The 16934-nt window shown below is 44.3% G+C and overlaps 2 protein-coding genes across 2 annotated transcripts in view; one reads left to right on the plus strand and one right to left on the minus strand.

The window, feature by feature from the left end:
• Positions 1–16934, plus strand: part of Trax (Translin associated factor X) — a 31484-nt gene that overhangs the window by 11406 nt on the left and 3144 nt on the right. The gene's annotated exons all lie outside the window — the stretch shown is intronic.
• Positions 1402–14553, minus strand: Tmem63 (transmembrane protein 63). The gene is made up of 3 exons (XM_065219422.1): positions 14252–14553; positions 3186–4189; positions 1402–3129 (listed from the first exon to the last, which is right to left on the minus strand). Exons 2-3 carry the CDS (start codon positions 4126–4128, stop codon positions 1841–1843), a joined length of 2232 nt encoding a protein of 743 aa, XP_065075494.1. The 5' UTR covers positions 4129–4189; positions 14252–14553; the 3' UTR covers positions 1402–1840.

Consider the following 16934-nt stretch of genomic DNA (forward strand, 5'->3'; position numbering starts at 1 on the left):
GTAATCATATATGATCTTTCGACCAGCAAACTCATCTGCTCCCTTAACTTTGAAAGAAAATAAGATGAGTGCCTACCTGTTTTCATCGACCGAAAAGCCTCAATCGAACTGAGACTATCCGAGAAGATGAAGTAATGGTCTATGGGCATATCGGAAATCATCCTCAATGCAAAGTTGATTGCTGCTAGCTCAGCAACATAAACGGAACAAGGTTCCTGAAGTTTCCGAAAGGCGGTTGAGTATTCATTGAAAACGCCGAAGCCAGTGGATCCATCAATGCGTGATCCATCAGTGAAAGATTTTACCATAGTTAATAAGGTTAACATCATTGGGGCTTCATCCAGCCTGTTGATGTAAAACAACAATAAAACAATAAAACAAAATCTGTATGGTTACAGATAAATCTGTATATGTGGCATCAGTGGTCACCAGTGAGCCCAAATACACGAATTCATCGACCACCTCGATTTCGTCACCGTCAATCAGAACTCGGGTCGGGAGGCTAACATTGTCTTCCCTAGAACCGCTTCCTCTCATGTATTTCGTCTTCGATGCGTTTATGGCAAGTCCATGCCGCCTAGCTTTAGCCTTCAGTCTGATGTACGTTTCCGCCATCGTCTCAAAGTTCCGTGCCATGATGTCAATGCCATCGGCGAAGCCAAGAAGCTGGATGGACTTCCTGAAGATCGTGTCACTCGTGTCTATCCCAGTTCTTCTGATCACACCTTCTAACGCGTTGTTAAATAGCAGGCACGAAAGTCAATAACCTTACCCCCTTAGAGATTCCGTTGAAGTGCAGCTCATGAAACAAGAAGGCGAAAGATTGAATAGTTTCATCAAATGTACCAATAGTAATAACAGCTGCTGCCGTCTTCGACAGCAGATGAAACCGAACTATTTGGCTCAAATGTTTGTTTGAACTAATAACAGTAATCATTGTGATATGTCATGAAATTCCCCACCCAGGGCTTCTCTGGTAATAATTAGTAGAAAGCCGTTTTTAGTTTACGCCAAAAATATATAATATATTATTCATACCTTCTTCGTTCTCTCAGTAATTCTCGCAGTCCCGTACTTGGTTTGTTAGCTTAATCTATAGGTGTGTAAATTTTACTGGTTGCGGTTGGTGAGTGCAGTTAACATTTTCAAAGTGTCTTTTTTTAGTAAGTGTAATAATTACGATCACTGCTCCCTATTCATCTAGTAGGGTATCATTAGTTTCTGGCGCAAAATGTTGCTACGAAGGACTCATGCATTCTATCGGTAATACCATTATTTGTATCACGCTTCCAAGGCGTTGTTTTTATCGGACTAAACTTTTACTAGAACTACCGGCTGGTTGACAAAAAAAAAAACAAGGCGGTTTCTGCGGTAATTGAAAAACAAACTAGTAGATTACGCTTTTACTTCGTGGAGCGGATTATGGAAATCTCATTAGCACTCTGTACGCCCGTGTTGCATTCTAAATACAATAAACGATAATAACAAATTCAACTAGTTAGATTTCTTGAAAACAAGAATTTAATTTTTTTTGGTGATGTGTCTACAATTTTCTCTACCATCATCATCATAATCAGACGTTTAGAATCAAACGATACATATTGGTAAAAAATATTACAAATAATTTACGATTACAATAATTAGACTAAATAATGTAAATATGTTACTGCTCATAAAAATAAAACTAAAAACAGAATCACAATGTTTTCGACGAAACGATACACCTGAATAGCAGTCGAACGATGGAAAGCACGTATTAGCAAAACCGAATGTGTTTATAGCAGCGAAAGAGAGAGAGTGTGAGGGCGCAAAAACTCGAGCAAGCCTGGTAAGTTTACGCTTACGCCGTCACACTCCGTCCGGCATCGTCCATCACAATGTCCATCGTGGTATCGGAACCGTAGCTCAGATGAGACGGGCTATCCGATATCATCCTCCGGTTGATGAGCACATCGGCGACGTAGATCGGTGCCGGTCCTTCAATTTCCACGATGCTCAATGGTTTGGTTGTGCACTTTTTGATTGGGGACATGAACGTGAACATGATCAACGTCACGCAAAACGCCAAGATCAGGATCAAGGCTCGCATTTCCAGTGCTCCGGCACGAACCCACGCCAATGCCGCCATTATGAATAGCAGGAGAACTACGGAAACTTTGGTCATTGTAACTGCGGTGCTGTGGATCTTCCCTCCGCTTCCCTGGCTGATCATGTTTGATGGTGCGAACGCGAAGAATAGGTTGTGTTTGTCTACGAAATGCTTCAGCATGATGTAGACCATTGCGAAGGGCATGATCAGAGGACAAGCCAGGCTATAGACGGTGCTCATCGTGAAGACCATCACCATCCACGCGTAGTGGATTCCGAATGGGAACGTGATGAGAATTGATTTCCGGATGTATGGTGTTTCGGCGCGAGATTTAGCTGTTGCCAGTTTCCACATGTAGCAGATCAGGTCCGGAAAACGAATCAACTCCAATGCGGTACCGATGAAGGCAGCAGTTATGATGTAGTTCACGAAAAACGCACCCTTGTCCGGTAAGAAGATGCACTCCCAACGGTAGGTCTCGTTGTAGTGGATGGTCCACTGAAGGAATGCTTCGGCGCTGGTTAGACCAAGGGACGGCAGAATCAAGATCATGAACAGTAAGTACCCGAATGTTTTGGTCATGATTACGTAGTTTTGCCGAGATCGGGTCCAGTGGGATAGCCACGTATCGGAGTACGCTACAATAACGGGCATCAACGCGGACATCGACCACAGCAGCAACGTTGGAAGGAATTCCGAAACCAGGGGGCTGATCTTGCTGATTTGCGATGTCGTGTTCTTGGTCAACGCAAACGTATCCAACTGGTTGACTATAATCACCGGAGTCGTCAGGAAGAATAGGAACAGGAATAGGCTCAGGTTGACGGTGACCCATTTGCAGTACCACTGAGCGGTGTCGATGTTCAAATTTTCCCAGAAAATATCCGACGGTGCCGGAGCGTATGCTAGATCCCAATTGCGGTAGGTTCCCGGCTTGAAGTGGAGAATGACATGCTGCGCTTCCTGCGCCGTGTTCAGTGTAATGAAAGCGATGCCAAGTGGTTCATTGAGAGCGGATGCTCGTAGACGGGAAACTTGTCCTGCAAAGTTCAATAAAAATATTCAAACGAAAGCGAAAATATCCGCATTTACATACCTGCAAGCCGTGCTTCTTCCTCCTTGTAGTACTCGAGAGCATCTACCGTCTGGCAAGTGAAGCAGGACATCTTGGCTTGTACTGGTTCGCGATCCCGATTCCGGTGTACCTCACAGTAGATCCTGGCATCCGCTATCCTCTCGTACTCTTCGGCCGCCTTGATCAAGCTGCTGATGTTATAAGCCATCTGAATATCTTCGATCCCCACGTCCGGAAACAGCTGCTGCAAATACGTCCGAATGACCCGTTTGTCACAATCGGCTTGCGCAACATTCATCACCATTACGGTTCGGGTTGGTGCGGTTTTGAATGCATTCCTGCCGGAAGCTCGCCGCATAATCAGCACCACCATTGGGACGTACGCTATCGTAAACACCACATGAGCCCACATCGATCCCGAATTTGGGTCCAGATTCGAAATGGTCGTATGACCGAATGAATTCTTATCTCCACTTAACGTTCCGGAGAAGTTGATCGGCAGAATGATAGTGATTGAGATGAACGTGATGATTCCCATCACTATCATCAGATGTCGCTGGAAGGACAGATAGTGCACGGCATCCGGTCCGCTGTGGGTCAGTATTTGCTCTTTCGTTAACCGCCAGGTCGCAATGATCCAGGAAAAGAACCCCCGATCGATGTTGATACTGGCGTCGCTCGTTTCGACCCCGTTTGGACCGCCCACGTTTCCATGGGCGTAGAACAGCTGTGTCCATCGCTTGTTCTCCCCGTGGCTATTGACCAACGCCAGGCGACCGTAGTCCCATGCTTGCTGCCGCAGGAGCGTAAATAGCAAAATTAGGAAAGCCCACGCAATGACGTTCAGCATAAGCGTTTCCGGGATGCCTTCGTAGAGGTTCAGGATGATTTTCGTTTTGTTCAACACCAGACAGGAGTCCCGGTCCGGGACGTAGTACGGGAAGTACGTTTCGTTGGTTTCCATGGCTTTAGAGCTGGCCTAGCAGGTGGTTTGAGATCATAGAAAAGTGCGGTGCGGTGCTGCCCTGTGGGGGGGGGAGAGAGAAAGGTAGAATGGTTAATTATGTGTGCTGCTCCAAGCGACATCTAACATCAGATTGTATTTTAAAACTCAACATTTCTAGACAACGAGATTGCAACGAGGACGATATTGGTCCATGTCCACTTACTCGAAAGCAATTTGCTGTTTAACAAGCCATTTCTAAGGATCTATCGGTCAACGTTGAGGAACTTTGCTCATCTCGCTCGAGAACTTACTGGTCGCCTCGCATCAAGATGTTCAGATGAATGATCACTTTTAAGGTTCGACTTGGTCAGACAGTCTGTGAATGACAAAGACAATGCAATGTACCTAACGTCCAGTATTCCATGTGGTCCATACAAATCACAAATGAACGCGGATCTACTCTAGGCAATGAAAGAATACGAGTACAATCAACACCCCGAATCTTGAACCGTGCTTAGGAAAGACTTCTACGGATCTAGCTTGCTATAACGGTACGACAATTCATCTAACAAGCCCTGCGCCAGTTGCAGTGTCATAAGAAGCAAATATGCAATGATCTCGCTGAAGTACTGAAAATCACCGGCTTCATCACGAAAGGATGTACCAGAAGATTCATAGACAAGCGCCTGGAACACTTAAAATTTCATCGGGTCTGACATTTGCCTACATTCGGTTACTAACATCATTAACCCAGGAAGAATTCGAATAGTATGGGACGCTGTTGTCTCCGCTCCCGGAGTATCACGAAATTTGGCTGTATCCGAAGATATTCCTACAAGTGAACATGCGTTTGAACTACTAGTACTATAAACGTTGTCTACGGCTTGTAGCTGATGGCCGTCGAATTTTCCCTAGCAACGATTTCCTCTACACAAATTTCATTTGTTCTTTATCAACCCTCAAGGCAATTTTTTTGAAACACAGTCAACTCTCCATATCAGATAAGTGGCGCCGGTGGTGTAGTGATAAGCGTGATTGCCTCTCACTCCAAAGACCCTGGGTTCAATCCCAGTCGGCGCCGTTGGGATTTTCTGAGGCATAAAATCTCTGATCATAGTTGCGAACAGACCATAACTGTCCAATTGGTTGATGATGGAATCACTAATATTTTCTTGTGGTGCGTGGTGGTGTCCGGTCGGCATCAGCAACAGTGCTTTCGGCGCGTGGTGTTGTACATTTTGCTCCAGTACACAACGAAAGGCTCCCCGCAAGCAGCTAGCTATCAACGCTGCCTCAAGGGCCCTCGATTCACCGAATAAGAAGGAAGAAGCCACACCGCTACTGATCGAATTCAGTTGCTCGACGTGAGCCGCTGTGGGCCATCTATGCCAAGCGCGTCACCCTCATTCCAAACAACATACAGCTCGCCAGCCTCATTCGTGTTGAACATCTTAATAGTAATAGCTCAGCATTACTCAACGATCACGACAAAACGGTTCTTTTCAGGACCACTAGTTTCCAGTTTTTCCAGATTTTGTCAGGTAGAAGACACCCTGCAAGATGACAGCGGGGCATGCAAATTGCTAACTGCTTCGTTGAGATTGGAGCTACAAAAGCGCTATATATTTTTTTAAATTATTATAATAGTCACTTTAACACCCTAGGCTCATTCGTGACTTGTCCCGGGATGAGAACTCGGGACTTTGGCGTGAAAGGAATGGATGTTAACCACTACGCCGTCCCCAAGCGTTGAATTTGAATTCGGTAGTACATCGTAGCATAGGCAGACCCAAGAGCTCATGACGGCGGAGGCTTAAAAAAAAGCCAAGCAAGTCGACCTAAATCGGACCTAGAACCCAGGTTAAGGCAAAAGCAAACAGCCGCTTTAGCCCTATGCACCACTGGCGTTGCTGACTACACTTGAGTGAGAGCAACCACGAGTGTAACAGTGTATCGGAACAACCATCAAGTCCGCCCCTCGAGTCAAGCTCGCTACATCGGAAAACATCTGGGCTAAACCAGAATCGCCGCTTGTCAGTACGCAATCGAAGATGTCCGCAGCCCGATTTGCCCCTTGCGTAAACCCGTAAACCCAAGTTACCGACGATTCAAGAATCGCTGATCGCAATCTCGTGCGTCATGGCAATACGAAGCTTTATATCTCTGCGAAGCAAACTACGAGTGATCTTCAGGGATCGTGATACCAATTTCATCGATGCTAACCGAGAAATCAGTCGACCAAGATACCGGAGGTGTTCCGCATTGGCTTGGAATGTTCAAGTATTTGGACCTGCTGTGCGTGGCGCTGAAGAGGTCCCTCATCGCCAACAATGGTCTGCGCCCGTATCGGAACATGTAGGTTCGGTGGAGAATGTCATCCGCGGCTATCTGAGGATGACTGAGCAGCGAACGGAAGCTGCCCAGCAGTAATTTGATATTAACGATTTGAATAATCTGGCGATGCCGGAATTGATTATGATTCATGCTCGGATCGTACGATGCCGTGCGTGGAGGTCTTGTTTCAATACCAGTGTTATTAAGCGATGAGTCAGGTTCATTATCCGCAACGCCTCGGAAGGTGAAAGGAGAGACTTCCAAATGGCAGGACACTCCAAGTCGACAAGACCAGATTATCTTGTCTCGTCTCCGTTCTGGGCACACACGTGCAACTCACAACATGGGCTGCTCCTCCAATTTCCGGAAAACTTGTGACACTTGCAACCTTACCATGACAGTGGAACACATTTTGGTAGATTGCCCAGTGTTCAGCAATATAAGAAGTCTCTACGGTATACCGAACAGCATAAGGAACGCCCTATCGTATGACCCATCAACCGAAGCAGCAGTTATCTTTATGAAAGTATTTAAGCCCAAGGACTGACACTACTGTGCTGTGACACTACTCAACTATTATATGTGTACTATTGTTTGAACCTGAACTCCGAACTCAGAAAAAAAAAACTCTGTATTAGGGAAACCTCCTTCCGAGGCCCACCCAACTCTGTTATTTGGGGCACCTTCTTCTGGGCTTGCCAGAGATGAACCAGCCGATGGCTGAAAGTCTCTTTAATAAAGAAAGAAAGAAAAGAAATACCAGTGTTTGGAGCTGTGGAAAATGTGAGTGCTTCGAAGCCGGAGACGCAGCAGCTGAATTTGGATACGCATCTAAATCAGCTAGATTGGGATATAGATGGAATTGTGGCTGAAGGTACAGAATAGAAGTGGAAGTGTGAACAAATCAGTGTATCAAAAACTGGGAGAATTTTTGTTCACCATGCGATGCTAGCTTGTAGATGCGCTTCACACGGGTTTTCTATGGACACTCACACCATCAAAGCATGCTGCCCATATAAACTGCAGGCAAAGCTTGCCTTCTACCACTAGGTGCGCTAGTGTTCACAACAATAATATGGAGCTGCCTTCGATAAGATAAATCACGCCATCGCGATTGCCAAATTGGATAGACTTGGGATTAGCGGAAATCTCTTGAGATGGTTTCGCTCATATCTCGCCGATCGTCAGTTGGTGGTAGCCCATGGTGACTGCCAGTCCGACATTTTCGCAGCTACGTCAGGAATACCTCAAGGAAGCCATCTGGGACCGTTGATTTTCTTACTCTACTTCAATGACGTGAATTTAGTTATCGAGACTATCGTATGCAGACGATCTCAAAATCTACTTACGGATCCGCTCGATCGATGATTGTCAATTCCTCCAACGTCAGTTTGAAGCGTTTGCCAGCTGGTGCCATTTGAACCGAATGACAGTAAATCCTGCGAAGTGTTCAGTCATCACTTTTACCCGAAAGAAAGAACCAGTTATTTTTCACTATGCTCTCCGGGACACCATTATTGAACGTGTGAGCCATGTAAAAGATCTAGGTGTCATCCTGGACTCTCAACTTACATATAAGCAACACATCTCGTACGTCGTCGACAAGTCGTCAAGGACATTGGGCTTTATCTTCAGAACAGCTAAGAATTTCTCCGATATCCATTGCCTCAAGTCACTGTATTGTTCCCTGGTACGTTCCATTCTAGAATATTGTTCTGTGGTTTGGAGTCCGAACTACAACAATGGTACTGAGAGAGTCGAGTCCGTTCAACGCCGCTTTCTGCGATACGCGTTGAGAATGTTACCTTGGAGAGACCCGTTTCATTTGCCCAGCTATGATTGACTTGGAGCCTCTTCGCACCAGAAGAGATACTTTAAAAGCCCTGCTTGTCGCGGACACGTTACATGGCAGAATTGATTGCATGGCAATCTTGGAGCAAGTAAACATTAACGTCCAACCTCGAATGCTTCGTAACAATGTTATGCTGAGAATGCCACTACGTAGGACAAACTATGCAATCAACGGTGCAATAGGCGGACTGCAGCGAGTATTTAACCGAGTTTCATCAGTATTCGATTTTCACCAGCCACGACTAACACTTCGGAGACGTTTCTCTTCATTCTTCTCCAGAAATGGAAACAGTCAATGATCATGTTTTAATGTTTTGTAGTTTTAACTTATGACTTTAATTTTAATTTTAAGTTAAACCATCATTGGGACCATATCGAGTCTGTTGATGCTGACAAATAAAATAAATAAATAAATGGAGCCACTTTTGAATCCAAAGTTCCACTTCTGTTCTATGCTGGAGGCTTACAAGGCCATCAAAGACATCCATGGTGATCCTACCCAGGAAGAAACCGATGCCGAGGACGATGGTTTTGTGCTACGAAAAGTTGGCCATAGTATTCTGGAAGGTCGAGAATCAGCTGTTCCATGCTGCGGTGCTGCTTAAACCGTTAACGCCCAAGTCGTTTTTGATCTCCGAATAATGCGCGATTTTTCAGGAGTAACCCAAGGATTATTCTCACACTATTTGAAGACAAGATGTTAACGATACTCCAAGGATCAATCTAGTGATAACGAAAACATATTTCAAGAGACACGCCTAGCGCTCTTTTCACGTGTTTTTCTTGTATTTACGTTCCTAAATTCTGTTAAGCCATGATAGAAGAAGAAAAAAAGCTGAACTATAAATAGATCGCAGGGCGTTAATGGTTTAACTTGTTCCAGTTGCTTCGGGACATAAACAATAATATGACGCAAGAGTAGATTCAACTGATGACTACTCACGTTCGGACTGCCAGTTTGACCATTCAGCTTCCGGTTATCCATTCATAGTTTGATCGTTTGATCTAAACCGCTAAAAGTCCTCTTTGAAACGGTCCTGGAGCTTGTCTCTGTTGAAGGATGTGATGCGCTAGTCCGCTCCCCAGTTCCAGAATATGTTCAAGTAGCTGGAAGTGGAATTTTATCCGTTGAATCTGTGCATGCGCATCCAAGGTATCATCGAATAAATCACCGCTTGATGTCCACTTGCGTTTGGAGAAAAAGTTTCAAAAGCCTTAAATTATCGGTATCATCAATTTGCGTCCCTATTGATATTGTAGGTCCATTCAGATCATTGATACGCGATTTTGACGACCGAAATTCAGCTCTTATTGACCTCAGCACACAGAAGGGCAACGGAGCCATGCGTTGGCGGCTATCCCAAGACCAAGCCAACATTTTTTTCGGAAGCTCTGACTGAATAAGTGATTACCTGATAGTATAGTATAGTATATACTATATTGGTGATTGCCGATCCGAATATACCTCGGAACTCTTGGTCAGCAACAGTCTTCTGTTTTCAATTAATATGCAAGCGCAGTTTCAATCCTACTCATGTACGACACATGATAATCGTTGAACCAGCTAGGTAATTTGGTTAGGCTGTCGTCGTTGTTCATGCAAATCGGGAAAGCCTTTAGAATGTTTGCATGTACATATTCTAAATTCAATGAAATTCGCATCCTCTAAAAGGGGCAAATATTCCATACAACATTCTTCATTTCTTAAAGGTAGGCCCGGTATTCTACAAAGATCCTTAGATGTATGTATGTATGTAAGGTAGCCACCATCCCTTCGAAGATCTTGTCTTGTATGCAGCTCCACTTAATAGCAAGATCAATTTGAGCTACCGATCTGAATTCACAATATCGCTGTATGAAGGGCCAAAAACGGTGGGGTGGACCCGTAAGCAGAGACACTTACGCGAAATCCACGAGAATTTAAGAATCTCCTTCCAACGATACGATCCAACAAATCGAATAACGCAATTCGCAATACTTATTAAGCTTCCTACAGGATGGTTTGTTAAGAAGGGCGCGTCAATCTCACTGAAACTGTTGGAGTAGAATTCACACCATCACAATCGAATCGGTAGGATAAAGAAAATGATAGTGTTTATTCCCTCCTAGACTCCGGTTGTCATACCACTCCAATCGTCCAGTTTCAGGTCAAATGATACCCTGATGCTCCCTCCCAACCCAGTATTTATTTATATTTATATTTATATAGTAAACATATGTAATGGAGAAATGAGATATATCAGAACATTAAAATACGTATTAATGAAAATACATTTATATGGATAAAAAACTGGTATTCCGCAATGAAAATAATAATTATTTTACATACAATATGATGCAGCCACAGACAAACAGACGTAACTCTTCATTGTGTGTCTTCGTTCATGCATTTAACGGAAGATTTGAATATTATCAGTTCCGCAAACTACTAGCCGCAGCGCTGGCATCGGATCACTTTGACGTTTCCATACATTCGATAGAACTTTTATGCAATATTGTTTACGAGTTAGCGAGCAAGCTTGTTTTCCGCGAGAAGCCAGAGAGATGTCGTTACTGAGGTTATATGTTTTGAGATACTATGTTTTCAAGAACAAGTTTTTCAAAGAGTTACGTCTGTTTGTCTGTGATGCAGCTCTATGTCTCCTCAGCTCCCAATAAGGAAGATGTAACCCTGAAATTTCCAACAAAAAACACAGAAACAGAGATGTTGTTAGTAAGTTGGGTTCGTTGGATCAGGATTCACCTTGATAAGTGATGCGACCATGGTTTTAAATGAATCAGTGTTATCATGCATTATACTTGGATTTGCCCGAAGCCAAAACCAAATGGTGTCTCATTGGGCCTTATTACGGGTGTCACTACACGGTGATAAGAAAGTGATACTCAGAATAAGAGCCGTGATTACCGTACAAATCAAATGGGAATCACTTCACCGTGACGACAAGTGACAACTTTTCACCGTTATGTGACATCCGTAATAAGCCCCATTATAATATAAATCTGAAGACGTTCCATCATCGAAATGCTGAAAATGAACTTAGAGCATGAGCATGAGCAAAATTGATCGCCCGCGACTGCCAACACCAAAGAGCTGAAAACCAATTCAAACAAATCAAATCAACAGACAAAACCAGGGTGAAAGCTGTAAGAGTGAATCATTACAGTATAAATCTAGTGATGTTCCGTCATCAAAGAGCTGGAAGAAAACTCAAATAATTTAAATCAATAGATCCAGTCTGAATGAAGGCTGCAAAAAGAGAATAATTATACAGCAATGACCCCATTTTGTCAGCTAGCAAAGTATGTGTATCTTAAACATTCATCTTGAAGGAGGAAGGTATGAAATTACAATTATGTGGAATTATTGAAAAATAACAGTCTGATGCGCGGAGAGATTGACAGGATCGGGTCATAACTGTAATGTGAATATTATGAAGATTTATCATCATCAAACTATTCTTGAATTGACCTGGAAGAATGCTTGTGAATAATTGTTATACAGATAAATTAAATTGATAAACTAAATGGTTCAAACAACAACTCCCGCCTGTAAAAAAGCTGAAAATAGGGAATCTTTACAATGTGGATCCCCGATGGTCTTCTACTCAGTAAGCAAAAGCGGCAGCCACCAGGCTAGTCGATCTGCTCAATTTAAATATTGAAACCTTATTTTGTGAAGTTCTTAAGAATACCAATTGAAACACAATGTAAACAAATAAAAGTTAAGAGTCTCATCCGAATCAAATGATTCCAAACGATACGCATTCATAGAAATTCAGTTTAAATAGACAAAAGTAGAAAAATGGAACAATCTCACCAAATCAGTCCAACTGAATCCCTTGCAAGCAGCTATGTCACGCTTGGTGTAGTAGCTCCGAGCATAGACCCGCCCTACGGGGATCAATCCTCTGGTCGAATGTAGTCGATTGCTCCATGACGCGAACACGAAGCGACCGCTCACAAAATCATACAACGCGTAAACAAACTGAAATCAAAAACTATCACACGCGACGCCACAAATTTCTGTACCGGGAGCACAAGCGAAGAAAAAAACAAACAACGCAGATAGCGACACTTCTTCTGATGCCTGCAAACATGATGCATCACGTTTTCTTTTTCGATTCCAAAACTTCTCGGAAAGCGAGAAAACCACCAATCACACACGTATAACCGTCCGGGAGGCAGAGTGCCAGCGCTAATCTGGCAAAATCAGCGAACGCACGCACAAAACAGAAATAAACTTATACACAACCGTATCCGAACAGGTTCGAAGCTGAACTGTGAGGCCCGGTATTCTACAAAGATCCTTAGATCCTAAGATAACTCAAAAGCTTATCCGCAGGCCCTAAGTGCCGTAGAACTAAAACTAGAACTGACAAAGAACCTATAATGAACTCACACCGTGCCCCCATCATATTGAAACTACGTCCCAACCGTTTATAAATTATTCACTAGTACCGCATTCCACACACAGCACCAGCTTTCAGCTTGCTCGAGTCCATTGAATAGCAAATCCCTCTGCTCTAATCTGCTAGCTAGCTGCAACGCCGCGCTTGTTGCATAAATCAACTTCCCTGTTCTAGGTCAAGGTTCTGCGTTCCCGAAAATCACCGCATTATGCCACTTCCGGACAAATCGCACAATCACCAAACACCTCGCCTGCTCCCAGTCGGTGAGACCGATTTTTCGAAACTCAATCCAAATGATAACGACAAAGACAATTTTTTTTTCGCAATGCACCAACACCGATACATGTTATGTATGGCGAGACACTACTTGTGCTTCACCCATAGGTGCGATGACTCACAATCTTCCAATTCAACCGAGACACTCTGTTTGTTGTCCAACATTTCATTTCCTTCGAACGATCCACAACCACTCTCACATACAACCAAAGGTGAGTGATGCAAGCAGCAAGCGTGGTGCGTATTCTTTCGTTATCAATCTTCCCTAACCCCATGTTGTGTAGCTCCTTGATTTGATTGAAGTTAAATTGAATTGACTTTAATCTCTCGGTCAGTCAAGCAACAAAGGCTTCATCCGCAATCTGTGTAGATGTGAAAGGTTGAACAATGATCACATATCCCCTTGCACTTTGCCCATATTCCCGCTAGTTGTGGATCCTGCCGTGTTTCATCCAACCTATCGTGGGCAACATTGCACGGCCCTATACGCAAGTCGAAGTTTGTATTTATTTGCATTCTCAAGAAAGCTTAATTTGACGAAGCCTTTCAAGTGATAAGGAATCATGCATACATGTGGCTTTGAGCTTTATAGTTGTTTTTTTTTCTCAAAGGTTGATTAAAATATGCCGTTCAGTTTGGGGCAAATATTTGCGAATCTCGTGCGGCTTACCTCATCGCGCGAGTAAGCATCGCAGCAGTATAAAACAAAAAGAAAAAAACTTCAACACAACGACGACGACGACGACGACGACCAGATGTAATCACGGCACGATGCCCCTTCTCTTGGGAGTTTCTGCAAACTCACCAGGTATATCGCACTACCTACCTTTCTTTATGGTGCTGCTGCTGCTCTAATGGCAGAGCAGAGCACACAACTTTTGCGCAATTTGGAATGCAATCAACTCCTGAGAGAGCCTATCATGAATTACTATAATAGTGTTCGATTTTCTCGTGGCATAGAATAGGCAAAATAGGTACATAGAGCAAGTAAATACGCGAGGAAAGTACTTTGAACCCTGACTTTTCTGCACTGTACAACAAACACGGCGAAAAATCATTCCATGTTCCAAAATACGTATAATTTCCGGAAACCATACAAAAAGGTGCTATCAAAGTAGTAAATTTCCACCGTGCCCCTTATTCGTCACCGCCAGCAACCGCCTACAGATCTATAGGTACCTAATGACGAAACGAAACCGAATCGTGTCACGCAAAAACATTCATCATTTTTTCACTCTGTCCGCTCATGAAGAATTCAACCAATCACTTACCACCCTTGTGCACTCCGCAATCTGCGATATAGATTCCAATCGCCACTCGGGTTTCCTCCAAGGAGCAGGATATATTTTTTTTTTGTTAGCCAACAAATCACGCGAAGATCTATAATCCACAATATCCGTTTTCCGATTTCTTTTTATGTGTCGCTACTGATCGAACTGTACCGTACGATTTCAATGTAGATAGGTTCCTGGATTTATTACCACCAGTAGCAGCAGCTGTGCGATATACGAGCTGGCGTTCCGTTCCGATGGAGCGATTTTGATGTTTTGATGTGCTGCAAGTTTTCGCAGAAGCTCGGCTCTCTTGACTTTGATGATGGAATTGAGAACTGTCAAAGCGAATTTGCGTGGCGGTGACGGCGACCAGCTGATGATGATTGAGAACGAAAACAAACGTCTGCGGGAAGCATGAAGTAGTGTTGCCAGAATCTGGCCTGATTGTGTGCAGTTTCAGAATGGTGTACCAAAAATGTTATGGTTATTTTCCCTAATAATAGACGAGTGCACGGATGGATTTGAGTTCACTCACTCGACAAAAAGTGACACAACAGCGGGGCCCTGCTTACTAAAAATGAACACATATGTGTTCATTTTTAGTAAACAGGGCCCCGCTGTTGTGTCACTTTTTGTCGAGTGAGTGAACTCAAATCCATTCGTGCACTCGTCTATGTACGGTTATTTTGTATTTTGTGGACAAGTTCGACTATTTTGATTATTGTTCGTTTATGGTATTAGTTTACTAGGGTTACTTAATGGCGTGTTCGGGGTATCATCCAAACCATTTGTGGAAAAGTTCGACTATTTGGGTTATCTTCTCTTTTTTTAGACTTTATTTTTGAGATTTTTAGCCGTAGGCTAGTTCATCTCGTCCATGAAAGGTGGGGCCTCAGAAGGAGGACCCCCAGCGGAGTAGTTTTTACAGTGTTTATTTCAACCGAAAATTGGTTCCTGGCTCGATCGTACATTTACACAACATATTAAAGACACAACATTAAAATCTGAATAAGACAGAGCTCCACACCGGGGGAACCGGGAGGGCCCCCACCAGGCAGAGATGTCCCAACAGCCGAAAGGAATTAAAAAAGACTAAACTTTAAAATACAATGCAGCATCCTTTAAAAAACGCATTACGGCCATAGAGGTAACTCTAAGACTAGTAGGTCCCGAAGATACGTGGTCAACTTTTTGGCTCAGCTCTAGTACTGTCTTCGGTCCCAAGCTAATCGATGCACCCCTCGAAACATAGAAAAATCCACGAACCCCTCATTTTATCTGTCAAACTTTCATAGCGAATCAAAACAAACATAGTGTAGTACTAGAATGTTGACTAGAATAGGGAACGTTAATCGATTTGCTTGGGACCAATAGGCTAGTCAAGTAGTGAGCCAATTTAAAATCGTTAGTTTCCACCGGTTGTTACTGCTGCCAGTGTGGAGGGGTCATCACCCAGCATGTCGCGTATGCTATTTGGAAGCCCGTGGAATTCCCGCAGGCTCTGATACTGAGGGCATACGCATAGAATGTGCTCGATTGAGGCTGGAGTTCTACAACCGACGCAAGTCCTGTGGAACGGCATGCCACCGCAATTGTGCGAGATCTTGGTGTGGCCGGTTCTCAAACGCGACGTTATCTTCTGATCCCGCTGGTTCAACTGTTCTGTCCATTTCCTCCTCGTCCCTTTGATCCGTCTGATGAAGAGGAACCGGTTTTGAGCCCACTCTGCGTCCCAAGCTTCCCGTACTTTGCTCACGATTCAGCGCTTGACATCGTGTAACGGTACTTCGTTAGTATAGCGAGGGGCAGATGGTCCTGCCCCAGCCAGAAAGTCAGCTTCAGAGTTGCCTGGTATTCCGCAGTGCCCCGGAACCCAGCAGAATACCGTGTTTGGTGGCGCGGACTTCATCGTCGCCTGTACCCAGGGATGAGTCGGGGCCTCGGATGTCAGGGCTTGTATGACGCTGTGCGAATCCGTGTGGACCAGGATCGGTCGGTTGGAGAGCGTTGTAGCAGCGATGAAGATGGCAGCAGCTTCAGCAAAGAAGACAGAACATTGCGGCGGTAAGCTGCAGCTGGTTGGTGTGATGTTTCCGGCTAGACCGATATCGACCCCGGTCCGAGAGCGAGCTCCGTCCGTTTATCGGTTAGTGTGCGTGGGGTATTTTTCTCCTAATATTTCAGCTACAGTCCTTTTCATGGCCATGGAATTGTCTCCGGCTTTAGATTTTCGGTAATGGTGTTTCCCAGCTTTTGTCTCCATGCCAGTGGACCCTGGCCACTGTGGGGGGAGATCTTTGTTGGCAGCCGTGCGGAGGAGTCTGTTCCCCTCGTCGAGGAGGAAGATCCCTTGATTTCCGGATGTCTTCGAGATGAAAGCAGCGGCTTTGGTTGCGATGGCTGCGGTTATACGGAAGCGGAAAGGCAGACGTAGCTAAAAGCTTATCCGCTGCGATGCAGGTCATCTCCAACCCGTATTGAAGGCGACTGTCGATAATTGCACTCGTGAAAACGGATGCTGCAGTTGTTCGATCTATTCTGTCGGGAAATGGTCCGGATGAGCTTCACTCGGCTGCGGCAATTTTTCTTGACGGCTTGCGAAATGCTGTTCAAAGTTGAAGAATCGGTCAACGAGAGCTCCCAGAACTCGGACGGTCTTCTTCAGCGGTATGGACTGGTC

The sequence above is a fragment of the Ochlerotatus camptorhynchus genome, unplaced genomic scaffold (genome assembly GCF_037179485.1).
Source record: "Ochlerotatus camptorhynchus isolate MF236.1 unplaced genomic scaffold, CSIRO-AGI_Acam_v1.1 ptg000104l, whole genome shotgun sequence".
Taxonomy (NCBI): domain Eukaryota; kingdom Metazoa; phylum Arthropoda; class Insecta; order Diptera; family Culicidae; genus Ochlerotatus; species Ochlerotatus camptorhynchus.

Bases quoted from the DNA above. Each gene is read 5' to 3' on its own strand.
- Tmem63 (XM_065219422.1), bottom strand. From the start codon at position 4,128: ATGGAAACCAACGAAACGTACTTCCCGTACTACGTCCCGGACCGGGAC. The intron at 3,130-3,185 runs GTATGTAAATGC...TGAACTTTGCAG, and splicing joins GGAAGAAGCACGGCTTGCAG to GACAAGTTTCCCGTCTACGA.